Source organism: Lynx rufus, unplaced genomic scaffold (genome assembly GCF_022079265.1).
Source record: "Lynx rufus isolate CCGP_SWC_20201006 ecotype Redwood Valley unplaced genomic scaffold, mLynRuf1.p SCAF_2, whole genome shotgun sequence".
Classification (NCBI taxonomy): Eukaryota; Metazoa; Chordata; class Mammalia; order Carnivora; family Felidae; genus Lynx; species Lynx rufus.
In genome coordinates, this window is record NW_025814834.1 from 61516427 (window position 1) to 61535989 (window position 19563).

The 19563-nt window shown below is 35.8% G+C and overlaps 1 protein-coding gene across 3 annotated transcripts in view; it reads right to left on the reverse strand.

Moving 5' to 3' along the window:
* DYNC1I2 (dynein cytoplasmic 1 intermediate chain 2) overlaps positions 1–18025 on the reverse strand; it is a 58842-nt gene extending 40817 nt beyond the window's left edge. The window contains exons 1-4 of one of the 3 annotated variants that reach the window (XM_047084066.1): positions 17877–18025; positions 16412–16528; positions 13752–13869; positions 1836–1926 (exon numbers count right to left, since the gene is read on the reverse strand). In XM_047084066.1, coding sequence (XP_046940022.1) covers positions 1836–1926; positions 13752–13869; positions 16412–16519 — 317 coding nt within the window. In that variant the 5' untranslated portion in view covers positions 16520–16528; positions 17877–18025. Of the gene's footprint in view, positions 1–1835; positions 1927–13751; positions 13870–16411; positions 16529–17628; positions 17761–17876 lie in introns of those variants that run through there. The other 2 variants (XM_047084067.1, XM_047084065.1) reach the window with 2 other exon arrangements.
* Positions 18026–19563: the final 1538 nt, after the last annotated feature.

Sequence of the window (19563 nt, forward strand, 5' to 3'; positions counted from 1 at the left end):
CATTTAACTTCCTGCCCAAAATAAGGATTCTGAATAAAGATTTTTAACTATGTTTAATCTCATTCCAGCTCTCACAAGGAGTCAAAAAGCACGATGCTGTTTTTCCTTTTATTTTTTTTTTAATGTTTATTTATTGAGGGGACAGAGAGAGAGAGAGAGAGAGACAGACAGACAGACAGACAGACAGACAGAAAATTCCAAGCAGGCTCCATGCTCAGCACAGAGCCTGACACAGGGCTTGGTCTCACAACTGAGATCATGACCTGAGCTAAAATCAAGAGTCGGGCGCTTAACTGACTGAGCCACCCAGGCGCCTCAATCCTGTTTTTAAAAGACATGTTGTTAGCGTGACAGAAAGGAATAATAATACTTTCCTTGATACAATCTTTGGAAAGAAGTGAAATCTTACTGAACTTTGGGAAAGCAAGTCTCAACATGTGTGCAGGATCCTAAAACAAACATGAAATACAGTTTACAAGGAAGACATGAGTACAGAAAAACTTGGGGGTAAACGTTTATTAAGTGAGGTATAACTGACATATAACACTATATTAATTTCAGGTATGTAAAATAATGATTTGATATTTGTATATATTGTGAAATGATCGCCATAATTCTAGTTAACATCTATCATCATACATAGTATTTTTCTTGTGATGAGAACTTTTAAGATCTACTCTCTCAGCAATCTTCAAATATGCAATACAGTATTAACTGTAGTGATTATGCTGTACATTACATTCCCATGACTTATTTGATAACTGCAAGTTTGTACCCTTTGAGCCTCTTCACCCATTTCGACTGTCCCCTATCCACTACCTCTGGCAACCACCAATCTTTAACTATGTAGTTCTCTTTACGTAGTTCTCTTTAACTACAGCTTGGATTTTTTTTTTTGGGGGGGGGAGGTCTTAGATTGCATACATAAGTGACATAATTCAATATTTGTCTTTCTCTCACTTATTTCATTTTGCATGAAATTTCATTTTGTATTTCATTTTGCCCTTGGGACAGTAAACGCTCTTTTTTTTAATTTGTTTTTAATGTCTATTTATTTTTGAGAGAGAGAGAGAGAGAGACAGAGTGAGGGGGGGAAGGGGCAGAGAGAGAGGGAGACACAGAATCCAAAGCAGGCTCCAGGCTCTGAGCTGTCAGCACAAAGTCCAACACAGGGCTCAAACTCATGGACTACAAGATCATGACCTGAGCTGAAGTCTGATGCTTAACTGACTGAGCCACCCAGGCGCCCCAGGACAGTAAACACTCTTAATGTTTCCTTAGCAGTTATCTCTATTTGATATTTTTATGCACTATTATTTTCTATCCCAATTAGAACTAGTGACTCAATAGAACACAACTGAAATGTTTAAGTGAATTCTTTAGATTTTCAATTACTGAATGGAGAATTAAGCACAACAAAGAGGTTTTACACCATTTATAAACTATTTCACACTATATTTATACTATTATATTTATACTATTTTATATATCATACACGATTTACACTATTTATACACTATTTACATTTTTCATATATATTATATATACAAAACCTTTACATAACTCATGCAGTAGGCTTAGACATAAAAAAATTAAATGAATTAAAACTCTATTTTCAATATAAAACACCATAAAATCAGTCTGATTTAATCAATGGGGTCAATTAAAATACTATTAAAAAAATTTCCCCCAATTTATAACAAATAACTTCTATGACAATTTAGATTTCAAAATGTTAGGTTCAACACAACTATTTAGAATCCCTCTAAAGCATCAATGGTATCTGGGCACTAAATGCATTCTATCATTAAAATATTTTTAAAAATTTACTGTACCTAGATCCCACTGCGCCATCTCCAGAGTCTTGGCTTCCAGCTTCACTTGGTGTGCTCACAGATTTGGAGGATGGAGACATAGGAGGAGGGACTAAATAGTGAAATAGACAGGTATCCGCTGTTACTACACGGAGAGGTTGCTCAGCTTATGACGTTTCAAAAGTAATTTAACATGAAGTAATTAACAAAAAAGAAAAAATGGCAAACCAAAAAACAAAAATACATGGATGAAAATGAACAGTAGAAAGAAAAGGAAAAAGACAAAGTTAACAATGCATGCTGACGATTCATGCAATTTCTCTGGCAAAATGCATTTGGGCTTTATATTAAAAAAAAAAAAAAAGCAAGATTATGAAAGGATGCATCTTCATCCCAGCCAACACCAAATGTGGGCACTAATTTTCAAAGGAGAGCATTCCTTCTCCCCCAACTTCTCACTTTTAAGATCAACAGATTATAAATATTATTTATAATTGCTGTCAAAATCAAAACTCTGAAATATTCTTCAGAAGTCATTTGCTTTCTGATTTTCTGATATTTCAAAATGTTATTTTTTGTCTAACAACTTTTTATTTTAGGAATTAATGCCTTAAATGATTTCATTTCCCCCTCCCCTGCCCCAACAAGAAAAGGGGCCAATTTAGAGAAATGACTACAGCTAAAGGAATGGCTCCTTTAAAATGTCCATTAGTTTCCAGCAATTTGGGTGAAAAATGCAAACAGGCCATAAAATAGCATGCCTTCTAGACATGATGCATAACATAAAGTGATGCATGCAACTTAAACAAGGCAAGACTTATGATAACTTCCTTACCCCAGTATTCAGAAAAAACTGAAGTGTACAAACAAAGATACAGACACCCAAAATATTCTTAATCCCTTCTTATAGAAAAATACACATTTTTCATAGTATATAAAACAAACAGCAAATGCTTTCCCCTAAATCATCACTCTTAACATTATATACCAACAATTAAACGTGCACATTTCATGCTATTACGTTTGTAAAACATTTTGATTACCATTGCAGGAAGTATAGGAGGATCATCACTGCCATCTTCTGGTTAAATTTTACCATAAATGTCCCCCATCCCAAGTATCTTTTTAAAATAATTTTTCAGTATACAATATTAAGTGACTAACACATTTTATGTTGAGCTGCAAGGTGCTGTTTTAATAGTGTATTGAAAAGAAAGTGAGTTCCTAGTTATAAAGGAACTAATCTAAAGAAGTATATATTTAATTAAAAATCTGTTTTGGGGACAGTTGCATTCACTGAATCCTTGAAATTATGTTTAATTGTTTATACATGATACAATAAAAAAGGGGGTTTGCTAATCTAACAAAATGTACAAGTATAGTATGATGAATTACATTGTTTTTGTAACGTAAGCTCTACACCCATGTGGGGCTTGAACTCATGACCCCAAGACCAAGAGTTGCATGCTCTACCAACTGAGCTAGCCGGCTGCCCCTACGATGAATTACATCTTAAACACAAGTACAAAACTAACCATCCCTATGTTTTCAATGGTAAATTCTATTGGTAACCAATAGTAAGATTAGAAGGGGAAAAAATCATAGCTAGAAGGTTTCCCAAGACAGAGTGGTTAATTCTCGCTTAAAATCAAATGTTTCTAACTTTGTGATTAAATCTCTCAGAAACAATGAAAAACCAGGTCACCTTCATATAGTTTACAGGTGGATGGCACTGTGCTAGGTGCTGCGTGTACAACTCAAAGTAGCTAAACATGATCTGTATCTGAAATAAAGGAATATTAATGTCCCCTAACTTCACTTAGATCACATTTCCTCATCTTTTTGTATATCTCTCAATGTGAGGCTTCCCCTAGTCTAAATCCCAACAGGAATAAATACAGGAATAAATAGTATCTAACAGGGGCTTGCCAACTATGCTGTAAAGCACAAATATGTTTATTATAGTGAGACACCATGATTTTTTCATATTAAAGATTTTTAAAGAAGAAATTTTGTATTCTTTAAGTTACATAGTTAACTTCATGCTTAGGAAAATAATTTGTCTAGGTATACATATTGCAAAGATTGGAGGAAAACAGTAATATTTCTATCAATCTATTTGTGGTGAACTATAAAATTCTTTTGCAGTTTAATATGGTTACCATATTTGTTACCCTTTCTGATGACTGTTAAGTATCAGTGACTCCACTCAATAAATTCAACAGTATCATACTGGTTAAGACTACACTATAAAAAAATGTTACCTCAAGTTCTTTATGGAAACAAGTTAAAAAGTAATTATACACAAAACAAATACACTAACCTAGCCATTTAAAGTGTCAGAAGTAAAAGTTTCCCAAATAAAAAATAAATTACAGGGGTGATGCTACCAAATTACCATAGTTTATTAGACAGAAGCAAAATTAATTGCCATGACATCAAATTTGTAATTCAATAAAAATCTCCATCCTAGAACTATATTATTTCTCACAAAAGGTATTTTTCAAGCAACCTATGGAGAGGACTCATTAAAGACTCAAAATTATTATCTGGCTCACCAACTTCATCTTGCAATAATAAATAATGTATACTACAGAAGGGACAAGCCTAGAAAAAGAAAATTACCATTATTGAAAAAGGAGTAATATTAACGGAAAAAGGGGAATGATAATGTTATTTGGTCACTACCATATTTTCAACCTAATTAGTCTAAAAAATCAAAGACTACAGCAATTGCACAACAAGGCAACGCCTCCATACTCCCAGATTCAACAACCTCCCAAGAACAAACAGCATGTATTCAAGGAGGTTAAAAAAACAAAAAAACAAAAAACACCTCTGAACTCAGTCCCTCAAATCTCAATACTCAACTCTATAATTCATTTGCAAAGATGGTTTAACAGTCCAATCAGCTTTGAAAATAAGAAAAGCCATTACTAATTAGCTTTTGCCAAGTATCAGAGATATAATGTTTAGTAAGAACAGTGATTGAATCACATTACTAGATTTAACATTACCATATGTCAATGTTTAACAAGTTCAAGCTTCTTAGAAGTCTAGAGCAAAGATCCTATTTCCTTTTTTGAAAACCAGGGGAGATACATGGAGTAAACTGGTAAACAAATCTGTACCATGGCCTTCACTGATCACTTAAGTAGTATTGAAAGACTGTGACTTTTTAATTCTCTAGAACAAAAACCCAATCAAGAAGGCCTTTCCTGCCAGTTTAGATCTTGGCCTTCCAAGGATGTAAAATTAACCCTGCTGCCTTTTGGCACACAAAGAAACAACTAGACTATTTTTAAATGAGAAGGGAACTAGGAATGCACCTAGATTTACAATTAGACTTAAGTTTGAGTTGACAACTCAGAACCACACAAGTCTCAAGAGATGAAGGATGATGCATAGCCCAATTATTTCTCATGTAGAAGAAAGCCTCTGGCAAGAAGGGGCTTTTGCCAGGAAGTAGAACCTAGAAAAAGTGAACAACCAAGGAAAGCGAATGTATGGAGTAAGAGCTAGTATAGACAGTAAAATGGAAGAAGTGAGCTTCTGAGATAACCCAAAGTTGTAAGACCTTGTCTAGGTAATCAATGATACTTAACATTCAAACACAGCACACACTACAATAATGCCCCCTTGTGGATACTCTTAGCCTGGAAAAATAACATTTAAATAACTTTTTCATAACTTCCTCTTTTTGTCCTGAAAGGTGTTGCTTTAAACATGAATTCTCTTAAATATTAATTTCTCCCTTTCTATGGGGTGTCTATGGCTCAGCATCCCACTCCTGATTTCAGCTCAGGGCATCATCTCATGGTTCGTGAGATCAAGCCTGAGGTCGGGCTTCCCACTGTAAGCATGGGATTCTCTCTCTCCTCTCTCTCTGCCCCTCCCATCTCTCTAAAAATAAACAAACATCTAAAAATGTTTTCTCTCTTTCTATGGCCCCTTCTCCTGATAATGAAGTTTAAATATCTGCCACTAATTTCCCCTAAATGTTTCATTTCCTTTATTCTTTTCAATGTAGTTCAGAGCATCAGATAAGTTTTTTAAAAGAAATTAATATATAAAAATAAAATTCTGTAGCATTAATATACTTTAAGGAACCATTTGTTAAAATCAGTCTAACCTTGAAGAAATGACTTGGTACATGGGAAGCATTCATTCTATCTAAAAATCAGATTTACCAGTTTTAAGATAAATAAATATTATTGATATAACGTACAACATGACCTACAGTTAATACTATTATATGGTACATAGGAAAGTTGTTAAAAGAGTAGATTCTAAGAGTTCTCACCATAAGAAGAAATTTTTTTTTCTTTTCTTCTTAGTATATCTGTATGAGATGATGGATGTTAACTAAACCTATTGTGGTAATCATTTTACAATATATATAAATCATACCACTACAAATAAGTAAACTTAAATAGTGACATATGTCAATTACTTCTCAATAAAACTGGCAAAAAATGAGATTTAAGGTATTGAAAAGTTACAAAGTATGAGGGAAATAAATGAAGTAGTACTTATTTTTGACTAGCAAAGTCCTTTTGTTTCTTCCTAATAAAAGAAAATACAGATAATAAACTACCATACTAATCAATGTACTGTGTCCTACTGATACAGACTCAGGCTACAGACTAATTGACAGTATCTGTTTTCATCTCTCTATAAGATGGTCAAAACAGTAATTACACATACAAAAGAGATTCACTTCACTTTTTTTCAATCATCAATGTTTAAGAGCTCCACACTGGATACAACATGTTTGAAAGTTGTATCTAAAATTAACTTTCTTTGGGGTGCCTGGGTGCCTCAGTTGGTTAAGTGTCCGACTTCGGCTCGGGTCATGATCTCGCAGTCCATGGGTTCAAGCCCCGCGTCGGGCTCTGTGCTGACAGCTCGGAGCCCAGAGCCTGTTTCAGATTCTGTGTCTCCCTCTCTCTCTGACCCTCCCCCATTCAAGCTCTGTCTCTCTCTCTGTCTCAAAAATAAATAAACGTTAAAAAAAATTTAAGAAAATAAAAAAAATAAAATAAAATAAAATTAACTTTCTTTGACTGGCCACTTAAATTTAGTTAAAAACAAAACAAAACACACACAAAAAACAAGCCATGCTTCTTTTATGAAATATTAAAATTTCAATTTCCACTATGCTTTTTTCTGAAATTTAAACAATTACATTTTGTTATTACTTTTAAAGCAGATGGCTTTTATTTGGCCTTACAAGGTAGAGAAAGACATATGACCTAGTAATAATTGAACAAACATTTAAATGTCTAGCCTGTGCTGGACACCAGCGATAAAAATGCTACTGTCCCTGCTCTCGAGGATTCCTGACAAAAAGTAGTCAACTCACCAAGTAAGAATCTACCAACAAAGAGAAGCTAAAAGAGATTTTATTAGCTATATATATATTTTTAAATAATTTCTTTAAAGTTTATTTTTGAGAGAGAGACAGAGTGTGAGCAGGAGAGGGGCAGAAAGAGAGGGAGACACTGAATCAGAAACAGGTTCCAGGCTCTGAGCTGTCAGCACAGAGCCTGATGCAGGGCTCGAACTCATGAGCCATGAGATCATGACCTGAGCTGAAAGTCAGGCACTTAACCGAATGAGCCACTGAGGTGTCCCTAGCTGTAACTTTTTAAAAAATCAAATCTTTTCAAAAAAATAAATAAAATTATAAAACAAATTCCTTTCAGAATTTAAAAAAAAAAAGAAAAAAGTCTGTTTTAGGAAAATCAGAGAGTGGTGTTTTTAATAAATCCTCTTGAATATTCTAGCAGTATTTTATACTTCTACAATTCAAAAATGTTTACTAAGTACATTCTGTAGTGAAAAGGAAAACAAGTATCCATCCTGGGTCATGATATAAAATATATTTTTTATTATGGGTTACTGTCAAGAAAGTTCTACGGACACTGACTTCATCTGTATCCTGTATTCTTCAAGTCTAATTTTAAATAAATACAAGAAAGATCTTTAGGCATCTGTCAGAGAACAGAAGAAGATGGAAAACCACACAACCCATTTAAGGTGGCTATTATAACTATTATAATAGAGCCAGACAAGATATAATAAAAGGAAAAAAATCAGAGGCATGATTCTCTTATGAGCATAAAGAACTCCTAAATAAAATATTAGCAAATGAATTCAGCAATGTATAAGAAAAATAATTATCTCATAACTAAGTGGGATTTGTTCCAGAATGTAAACATGCATTTACATTAGAAAATTATAAATCATTGTATTAATACAGTAAAAGGAAAAAAAAAACATACCATTTCAAAATATAAAGAGAATGATGAATTTGTTGCAGTTTTGGCAGTTTTAAAAAATGTCCAAATTCTTTGTGAATTCCAGTTGACAGAATGTGGTGGAATTGATGCTCTACGATTTCCAAGAATAAGTCAAAAAGAATAGCTTTTTCCTGGTTCTCTCTATCTTTGGATTGCTCATTCTGGGAGAAACTGACATTCTGCAAGGATACTCAAGCAGTTCTGTGTGGAGAGGAACTCAGGACTCCCACTACCAATAGCCAATATCAACCGCCAGCCATGTAGGTGAGGCACCTTGAAAGCAAATCCTAGTAACAAGCATGCCTTCAGATGACTGCAGCTCTGACTGACATCTTGACTTCAATGCCATGAGAGACCAGGAACCAATGCCAGTCAGCTAAGTCACTACCAAATTCCTGACAGGCAGAAACTATGAGAGATAATAAATGTTTATTATTTTTAAAAAATCAACTGATACAAAAAGGAATAGAAAACCTGAATAGACTGTAACTTTAAAAGAAGACTAGAAATGGTGAATAATCTCTGCTCTCAACTACTCCCTGGGAAAAAAAGTTGCAATCCCTGGCAGTTTTACAGTTGAATTCTACCAAGTTTTAAAGGGAAAAGTAACATCTACCTTTTACAAGCTGTTGTACAAAATATCAAAAGGGAAAGCTGTCTAATTTATTTTAAAATCATAACCAGGGGCGCCTGGGTGGCTCAGTCAGTTAAGCATCTGACTGTTGATTTTGGCTCAGGTCATGATCTCGTAGTTTTCAAGTTCCAGCCCCGCACTGGGCTTTGTGCTGACAGTGCAGAGCCTGCTTGGGATTCATTCTCTTTCTCTCTCTCAATCTCTCCTCCTGCCTCCCCTGCTCTCTCTCAAAATAAATTAATTAATTAAAAAAAAAAAAAGGATAAAATCATAACCATGATGGCCAATGAACCTGAACAGTATAAGAAAATTACACACGGGGCGCCTGGGTGGCGCAGTCGGTTAAGCGTCCGACTTCAGCCAGGTCACGATCTCGCGGTCCGTGGGTTCGAGCCCCGCATCAGGCTCTGGGCTGATGGCTCGGAGCCTGGAGCCTGTTTCCAATTCAATTCTGTGTCTCCCTCTCTCTCTGCCCCTCCCCCGTTCATGCTCTGTCTCTCTCTGTCCCAAAAATAAATAAACGTTGAAAAAAAAAATAAATAAATAAATTAAAAAAAAGAAAATTACACGCAAATTTACTTATGAATATATATACAAAGATTCTAAATACAGTACTGGCTAATCTTTTTAAAAAATATACACACTCTCTGCCCCTCCCCCATTCATGCTCTGTCTCTCTCTGTCCCAAAAATAAATAAACGTTGGAAAAAAAAAATTAAAAAAAAAATACACACAAAATCTCTGGTAATCCCTGGAGGTGACTCTTAGTAATTAAAGTGAAAAAAAACTAAGCATGTCTTCTGCTTTTCTAACAGGAAATTCATTTAGGGTAACCAAATAAATCTATTATGAGAGAAAGCTCCCCTTTACAGAAGAATTTCAGCCACTAAGTGCACTAGAAAAGATGGAATTATTAAAACAGTTCTGCAACTCCTAATTAAACAACTGATTTAGATAAGGATCACCAAGAAGTATTAAAACTATTTGGTGAAAAGTTGATGGAGAAATGAACATTCACATGGTGCCAAAGTACCATCTCCAGATATTACTGAATAGTCATAAGGAGAACAACAATAACAACAAAAAACTATGATGGAGAAACTTGCCTGTCATAATTGTAACCCAGTAATCAATCTTGGCATCACTAATAGCTCAACAACCAGGCATATGTACTACTGATATGATGTAATATGAAGTACACAGAATCTCTATGAGATATTCTTACCAAAGACGTTCCAAACAAGTTTTTTTAAACCAAATTTCCAGGGTAGAGGAAATACAAAAGATACAGGAACAAAAGCTAAATGTGAGAAAAACCATCATACAAACCCAGGAGGTGGGACATTCTAGAGACCAACTGGCCCACTCTCTTCAACAACTTGATGACATAGGGCAAAAAGTAGTGTGTGAAGAATCTTCTAGATCTAGAAAGACTACAAACATATCACTAAATGCAACATATGGCGCAGCAAGATTTTGGGGGGGGAACTTAAACTAGTTTTTTATAGGGAAGAAAAATTTGTTAAGCTAGAGCTATTTTGAAAAAGAGGAAAAAAGAGGGGTGATTTTCTCTATCAGAAATTAGGATATAATACAAAGCCACAGTAATTAAAACTGGGGGTTAATAGTATAGAATCAAACAAATTAGATCAACAGTGAAAATAGAAATGCCATGAATACATGGGAACTGATTGTACAACAAAGTTGGCATCAGATATCAGTGAGGGAAAAGATGGACTATTTAATAAATAGTATTGAGAAAATTAGCTAACTATATGGAGAAAAACTAGATTGGATCCCTACCTCATACTATATTCAAAAATATAACCCAAATATCTAAAGGTGAAAGCTAAAACTATAAAGCCTAACAGAAAAAAAATGTAGGAGAATATATATTGTGTCCTCAAAGATAGTATTTCTTTAAAAAAAAAAAAAAAAAAAAAAGACCAGGGGTGCCTGGGTGGCTCAGTTGGTTGAGCAACTGACTTTGGCTCAGGTCATGATCTCACCATTTGTGAGTTCGAGCCCCACATCGGGCTCCGTGCTGACAGCTCGGAGCCTGGAGCCTGCTTCGGATTCTGTGTCTCCCTCTCTCTCTGCCCCACACCCACTCATGCTTTGTCTCTCTCTGTCTCAGAAGTAAATAAACATTTGGGGCGCCTGGGTGGCGCAGTCGGTTAAGCGTCCGACTTCAGCCAGGTCACGATCTCGCGGTCTGTGAGTTCGAGCCCCGCGTCAGGCTCTGGGCTGATGGCTCAGAGCCTGGAGCCTGTTTCCGATTCTGTGTCTCCCTCTCTCTCTGCCCCTACCCCGTTCATGCTCTGTCTCTCTCTGTCCCAAAAATAAATAAACGTTGGAAAAAAAAAAAATTAAAAAAAAAAAAGAAGTAAATAAACATTAAAAAAAATTTTTAAAAAAGGTACAAAAAAAGGGTTATAATTGGCAGATCTATTATCAAAATGAAGGATTTGGTTCAATGAAAGACTATCAACAGAGTTAACAGGTAATAGACTGGGAGAGGTACTTTTGTTAAAAAACTAAAATAAAGAAGTCCTCCCCAAAATATACAAGGACCTCCTACAACTCCAATGGTAAATGGGCAAAAGATATGAATATGCAATTCACAGAAGAGAAAATAACAGATATTTGAGAAATGGTCAACCTCACTATAAAGAGATAAATTTATATTAAAACATTTTGGTAAGGGCGTCTAGGTGGCTCAGTGGGTTAAGCATCCGACTTTGGCTCAGATCATGATCTCATGGTTTGTGAGTTCAAGCCCCACATTGGGCTCTTGGCTGTCAGCACAGAGCCCGCTTCAGATCCTCTGTCCCCTTCTCTCTCTCTGACTCTCCCCCATTCATTATCTCTCTCCCCCTCTAAGTAAATAAATAAACTTAAAAAAATTTTTTGGTATACCATTTTATACCCATCAAGGTGGCAAAAACTGGAAAGTTGGAGAAGGTCAAGTGATGATGTAGATACGGTAATATTGTTACTTTCTTATTCAGTGGTACTGGGAGGGTCATTTTTGAAAGTGGTATGTAGAATCTAATAAATGTAAGTAAGCCCATACAAATAACATAGCAAATCAACTCTTGGGCTTACATCCCAGAGAAACTCTTCCACAGTTCTCAAAGAGAAAGTATATATTCTTTGCAGTGTTGCTTGTGAGAGCGAAGCAAGCCAAGTGCCTATTGCTGGGAAACAGGTAAAATATGGTACAGAATAGAATATTAGGTGTCAGTCAAAAATAAATACCTAGATCTGTATTTGGCAACATAGGTAGCTCTCAAATGCTGCTTGACAAAAAGGTATAAACAGAATGACACACACAGCACAATGCCGTTTATGTGTGTAAAATATACATAAATATGAGACCTTGAAATACGTACGCACATGTAGGACAGATCAAGAGGATATATGTTAAAAATGCAAGAATGGGAACTTAATGCAAGACTAAGAAGGAGAATGGAATTGGAGATGGGGAATGAGGGAGAAATGCACACCCACAAACCCACACCCACACACCGAAAGACCATTCTTTCAAGGCACAAGGGTGGTTCAGTCGGTTAAGCGTCAGACTTCGATTCAGGTCATATCTCGGCTTATGGGTTCGAGTCCCAAGGCGGGCTCTGTGCTAACAGTTCAGAGCTTGGAGCCTGCTTCAGATACTATGTCTGTCTGTCTGTCTCTCTGTCTCTCTCTCTGCCCCCCTGCCCCCTGCCGCCGACTCACGCTCTCTCTCTCTCTCTCTCAAAAATAATAAACATTAAAAAAAATTTAAAAATTTTAAAAAAGACTGTCCTTTCAAGAATTGATAACGAATATGAACTGAGAATTATGAGCAAGTGAATTCCATGAAAATGAAATCCTAAAAACAGAAAAGGGAAAAAATTCCTATAGGAGAAAAATGAAGCCAAAGACTCAGAAAAACTGATTATAGTCTATGCAACTAACAAGCAACTTGGTTTAGTTACTAGAGTATTTTTTTAACAGTAGTGTTACGATTCATTTACTCTTAAAACTGCCATTATGCAACATTAGCTTATTAAATAAAGACAATTCAAAATAAATAAATAAATAAATAAATAAATAAATAAAATTCAAGTTAATATATTTCAATCTTCAAATTCTACCATAAAGGCAAATGAGCTGAAAGAAATAACAAGGAAGCAGACTAAGACAGTAACTAGTTTTTCATCTTGAAACCTTCTAGAAATATCAGCTCTAGAAATAGTTATATTGTAGTTTCACAAGAGGCAAACAGCAGTCACTATTTCTAAAATATATGTACCCTGAACTAGATGGAATTAACCCACAAACGAACCAGAAATGATAAAGGCCATATCAAACTAAAATACTACGTAACAGCACCCAGCTCATTTAAATATTTAATGCTTTCTGATATGTAACTAGATTGTCTTCAGTACCTCTACTACTTCAGCTTTTTGGTTTAGTACTGTTATCAAAATGAATAGCACAAAAGCAGAACAAGTCAAATCACTGCCAAAATAAGCTACCAATATTACTTCTCTTATTGGCAATGACAGCAGAGGTGTATCCTTTCCTTCCTCTACCTCTGAATACTAATAAGCTTTTAGAACTTTGACTCATTATACCTCTCTTTAACCTACAGAAAGAAATATAGAGTTAAGACCAGGAATCACAGTTATCTTTGAGTTAAATACAGTATACCACAGAAAACTTACTCAACAAATGTTGAAATAAATTACTGATTGAACAATAAAAGTCAATTGGTTGTTCACTGTATGTTAATAAGTATACCTAATCTTGCAGCTCTTTTAAACAAACAAAATAACCATGTATTGGCACATGTGAAAAAAGATAATTCTGAATAAATTGTAAGATTAGTCATTTTTAAGAGACACAAATAAGAAAAATATGCAAAACATATTAAAGTCAATTCATTCATCTCAGATATGTCTAAGCTAAATAAAATCTATCTCTTATAAATGGATATATTCTTATCCTTACCAATGGGGGATTCTGGAGTTAGCCCCATGCTTTGAAGCAATGCTTCAGCTTCTCTTCTTTTTTTTTCAAGATCTGATTCTTCTTGCACAGGAGCAACTGTTTCCTTCTTCTGATCAGTCTAAATTTTTAAAGTTAAAAACTTAAGTTTACATAGGACATGAAATATTTGTTTGCCAAAAAAATGTATTTTAAATAATGTACTAATACCGTATACTCTGGGAGAGTGGACTTAATTTTGAATACACGTTATAGTCATTAAATGAAAACCATTCTCAATAGAGTTCTAGTAAGTAATCTCCAAATGATATGTAATGAAAGAGTTCCCACAAAAGTTTTTACCTAGTAAATTTAAAAAGTACAGTTAGGGGCGCCTGGGTGGCGCAGTCGGTTAAGCGTCCGACTTCAGCCAGGTCACGATCTCGCGGTCTGTGAGTTCGAGCCCCGCGTCGGGCTCTGGGCTGATGGCTCGGAGCCTGGAGCCTGTTTCCGATTTTGTGTCTCCCTCTCTCTCTGCCCCTCCCCCATTCATGCTCTGTCTCTCTCTGTCCCCAAAATAAATAAACGTTGAAAAAAAAAATAAAAATAAAAAAAATAAAAAAAAAATAAAAAGTACAGTTATTTCTATTTATCCACAGTATGAAACTGCTATTCATGGTTAGGAATTGTGGAAACCTTCCCTAGAGACACAAAAGCGTAGATATAAATATCACAACAGTATTGAAAAAAGAAAAAAAGATTATTTAACAGGTAACACATTTTAAGTAAATGGACAACGTATTCTGTTGAAAATCAAGTATGAGTATCTCAAACTTTTGTACAATGTACTTTTCATTGTATTTATGCAATTTTATGTAGAGGATGTTTGTCAAAAATTCATCTGGAGGAAACATTTTAGTTTTTGAAACTATAGGTAGTATTTTTATAATAATAAAAACACAGATGGATTTGGTAAAGCTAAAATTCACTTTTGCATAGCAAAATTATTGCCGGATTTTAGCCTTTTATAGTTTTAGCAAAATCCTTCAGTTAAACTAGATAAGCCTCAATAATCTGAAATCATCCAAAACATTTCAAGTGAAATTTAAGTTTTTTGAAGGAAAAGTGTTATATATTCACCTCAGATGCCTATTTTGGCTAACCACTATTACTCATACAATTATCTGCAGTGAATTTTGTCAATCATAACATTCTATGATACCATTTTAACTTAAAGAAGTCATCCATGAACTTCATCAAAATAGTCAAAGAGGTTATATTACCAAGTTGGTACATAGCAATATATTAGTAGACTCACTAGTTAATGCTATTAACTTATCCCTCATAATGTTTTATAAATTTTAAATTAGCTATAAATCATGTAGTAGATATCCCTAAGAGGCAATTTATGCCACTTAAGGACATTTCTGGAAAACAAAAATCAAATATGCTTTCAGCACTGAAGGGTTTAAGGCTATAGATACTACTTTGGAATGGCTCTACCATTCTATCAGTTAACTTTTTTTTTTTTTTTTTCAACGTTTATTTATTTTTGGGACAGAGAGAGACAGAGCATGAATGGGGGAGGGGCAGAGAGAGAGGGAGACACAGAACCGGAAACAGGCTCCAGGCTCCGAGCCATCAGCCCAGAGCCCGACGCGGGGCTCGAACTCACGGACCGCGAGATCGTGACCTGGCTGAAGTCGGACGCTTAACCGACTGCGCCACCCAGGCGCCCCTCTATCAGTTAACTTTTAATCAAACAGCTAACTTAAATCTCCAACTTTCCAAGGTTCAGAATAAATTAGAAAATTCTTCAATTACAGGCCTTTATAGCATCATAGCAATGCTGCACATAAATCATACTTTCAATTTTTCTGATTTTCTTTTCCCTTAAGAGATTTCTAGAAGTCTTGGCTATTAGCTATCAAATAGAAAACCTTGGAACTAATGTCACACTTAGGACAAATTATTGTACACTAACCATTTAAAACATATCTGTGGTAAAATTATACAAATCTGTCCAAATAGTTTCCACTGGGAAAAAATGTACATTTCAACACAGGAGCGAGTAAAATATCTCCAGCTCAGGATTAACGTGTAATTGCCATACATGATGAAATGGTGATGTGAAAAATCAGAAGACACAGCTACCTGGTCTATCTTTAAGGCAGTATCAAACTCACTGCTTGCCAAAAATATTTCAGTATTTCATGATGAAGGAAAAAAGAACAAATTCCCTATCAATTAAATAATCTATTATGTATTTCTCTTTGCCGTTATTTAGTCTTGCAAATTATTAGCAGAACAGACTGGCAAAACATTCAGAAAAGTAAGTTCAAAATCCAGACTAAGTTATGATATATATGCCATGTTTTTTAAGAGCTATTACAAGGCAGATGTCCCTTACTTTATATAATAAGCATATTCTTAGGAATATGTAAATTGAACTTTTATGCATCTATCCATATGAAATATTTTTATTCGGTAAAAAAAATCATTTTAACTTATCAACTTTGTCATTTTCACATTTTTTTAATCTGATTTCCTTAAAATTCACATACAGTGCTCTATTTGCAGTCACAACTGCTAGATTTTTAATTATTCTGCAGGTACTACATAAAAGTGTATTTGATATTAAATCCAATTACTTTACACTGTTTATTAAAAAAAAGAAAACATACTTCCTTTTTTTTCCTTTCTTCTTCTTTTCTCTTCTTTTCCTCTCTAATTTGGGCCAACCGCTGCTTCTTACGTTCCAATTCTGCCTTTAATTCACTTTTGTCCGACATGTTTGTGAGCTTAAAAAACATATAATCATTTATAATCATCATTACGTTGGAAAAAATATATAATTATTTACAATCATCATTACGTTGGTAAAAGCAGGGCTCTTTTAAAAAATCAGTCTTCAAAAAGAGAATTATCTCAAGAGGCCATGTAGTGCACTGCGATCAAAAGACAACATATAAACTCTACTTTTCAAATATGGAAGCATGTATATATCACTAAGACTTGGGAAACATTATGAAGAAATGTATGTAAGTAAATATTTGGAGTTGAGCAAAGTAGCTAGCACACAGTAAGCTCTTTAACGTTCAAATGTCCAAATTTAACACAATGTCTCTGACTCTTAAAACAGAAGGCATGGATTGGCATTAAGGAGCTCTTCGACTATAGGACATAAACCAAATCTATCACCAGAGTTTTGTATTCATCCCTAGAAATTTGATGAAAACAATATGCAGACAAAAATTCCTGTAAATTCTAAAACCGACGTGTGATACTAACATTCAGGACAAGCAAAACACAAAAACTGCCATCATTAACTATCACATATATTTAAAGTACGAATATTTTTAGACAGAGCCCAACAACAAAGTCTGACTGGCTTCACTACCTACAGCTGACCGGCTCTTCCTCCGAGGCCGGGAGCTCCACGAGTGACAAGTTCACTTTCTCAAAACTACAAGGAAGACAAAGTCTCGGTAATTTTGTGCTACAACCTCCATGTTCGGGTACTTTCCAACACGCGCGGGGAGGGAAGACGCTGTCATCGCCGGGTAGTAATTTATTTATAAAATGGAGCAAGGCGAAGAGTTGCTTTTCCCCTGAGGTCACCACCAAGAGGGCGCAGTCCAGGACTGGGGGTCTGGGAAAGGGGGGCGCTGGGGACCGAGCAAGACTCGAGGCTCCGCCGGCCACCTCCGGTGGGTCAAGGAGGAAATAAAGTGGTCTGGTCTCCACCCGCCTTCCCAACTCACCGCACCTGGCTCTCCCCGCCTCTCCTTCAGGAGTCGGGCCGGGCAGCGCAGTCAGCAGGAACTGCCAAACCGCCCTTTGAGCCCCGACGTGAGACACAGCAGACAGAAAGGCCTTGAGGGAAGCACAGTCAACCCACCTGTAAGCTGGCGGGAAAGAAAAGAGTCCGCCCGCCTGCAACGACCCGGTAACGTCCCTCTCCTCCACCCCCGACTCCAAGAATCGCCGCCACTAGCTCCGCGACTTGCCGAGGCACACACAAAGAGAGATGGGCGGCGGCCACTACGGCGAGAGCTTAGGGACAAATGGCTTCACCAGAACGAGGTCGCTTCCAGAAAGAAGGGGTGGGGCCCCGCTGCGTGGAATTGCAGCCCCTCCGTGACTTACCTGTGTAAAGTAGAAACCAAGAGGTAAGACAAAGACCTCAGTCAGCCCAGAGACCTGAAGTGTTTCCACTTTGCTAAAATCTGGAAGAATACGCCTGATATCCTCGGGCTGGATAAGCAACCACCGCCCTTGCCTTACAGATTGACACGACCAGAGAGGGAGAACTACAAGCCCCAGCTGTAAGGGAAACCTGCGTGCGCCGAGCAAGGCATTCTGGGAGTTATGGTCAATGATAGTCGCAAAGTATGCTGGGACGTGTAGTGTTTTCCGAGGCTTACGGTTTCCCAAGCCGAGGCCTTCTATCTTCAGTATCCCAAAGAGAATCTGCCAGCACTGGCCTTAAACCAGTATTCTGGTCCATCAGTCAGCGCTCACAGTGTTGTATAAGTTATATATTAAGATCTTTGACTCAACATTGGCCGGATTTTAAGAAGGGCTATTTTCCGGCTGTGAACCTATGTATTACACTGCACATGAACAACATTTTGTTAGGCTATATACACCAGTTTTAGTGAGAAAACCCCTTATTGAGGTGTCATGTGGCATCTTAGGCAATATCTAAAATATAAAACTACAGTTTTACATTCTGTCAGAAATGTGACAATTTGTCTTTAAAAAATTTGTAAGTCTTTATTCAGTTTTTACTCAGCATCCTTGGACAGTTGTAAACTTGCTTAGCTGGAGTGTTATAGTTATGAAAATTAGCAATAAGAACTTCTAATTCCTGTATTTTCTCCTAAATTTCATCATGTACACATGGAATATTTGAGCCCAGAAATAAAATGATTACTGTTGGAATAAATAGCTAGCTAAATAAATAAAAAATAAATAAATAAATAAATATCAGCATTGCAAATAATTCTTCAGTTCTTTGTTGTAGTGTGGTAGGTAGCATTTTTATTTTCTCTTAAAGAATTTTTGAAAACATAACACTATTGAAATCAATCATGTTATCTATTAAAACCGGACAAGAATGGTTTCCACAGTTTTTGATTTTTTAATATACAAAAAAGGGAAAGTTATTGGAATATGAATTTTCCGGAAATGTATGGGTCTATACACATTAAAAATTTTTATGTTTAAATAATTTAAAAGACTATCTAGAAACAAAGTTAACACCAAAGAAATGTCTTTCTTCAATTCTAGAGGGACATTGCTCAAATCTAGGATTCATTTTTAGGATTCTAAGTCCTTGGGACTGTGCCTAGTCTTTTCCTTATCTTACTTTGCCTATATGCAAGATAAATATCTCAGAAATAAATTTGAGAAAGAAAATTCTTTGAATTTCAAGATATCTCCCCATAACTTAAAATTTCAAACTGTATCTTTTCATTTTCTTCCTTCTTTCCTAGTATTTAGTTTTTGTTTAATTTGGAAATTTGCTATTGATTGCCTACCATGTGCCTGGAATGGTGCTGGGTGCTGTATGTAATAGCTAAAATGCACATCTCCGTCAGGACACCAGGTCAACTAAATATTATGATGGGATTCTGTAGGGAAGTGATGGAAACACTCTGGGAAAGAAAATTTTCAGGAGAAAATGATTCCAGAGTTAAATCTTTGATTCTGGAAGGTTGAATAGAAGCTAACCAAGCAAAGAAGATGCAGAAAGTTGCCTTGGGAAGAGGAAGGAATGTGGCCAACGTACAGAGGTATGAGAGCATGGACTGCTGAAGAATCTGGAAAT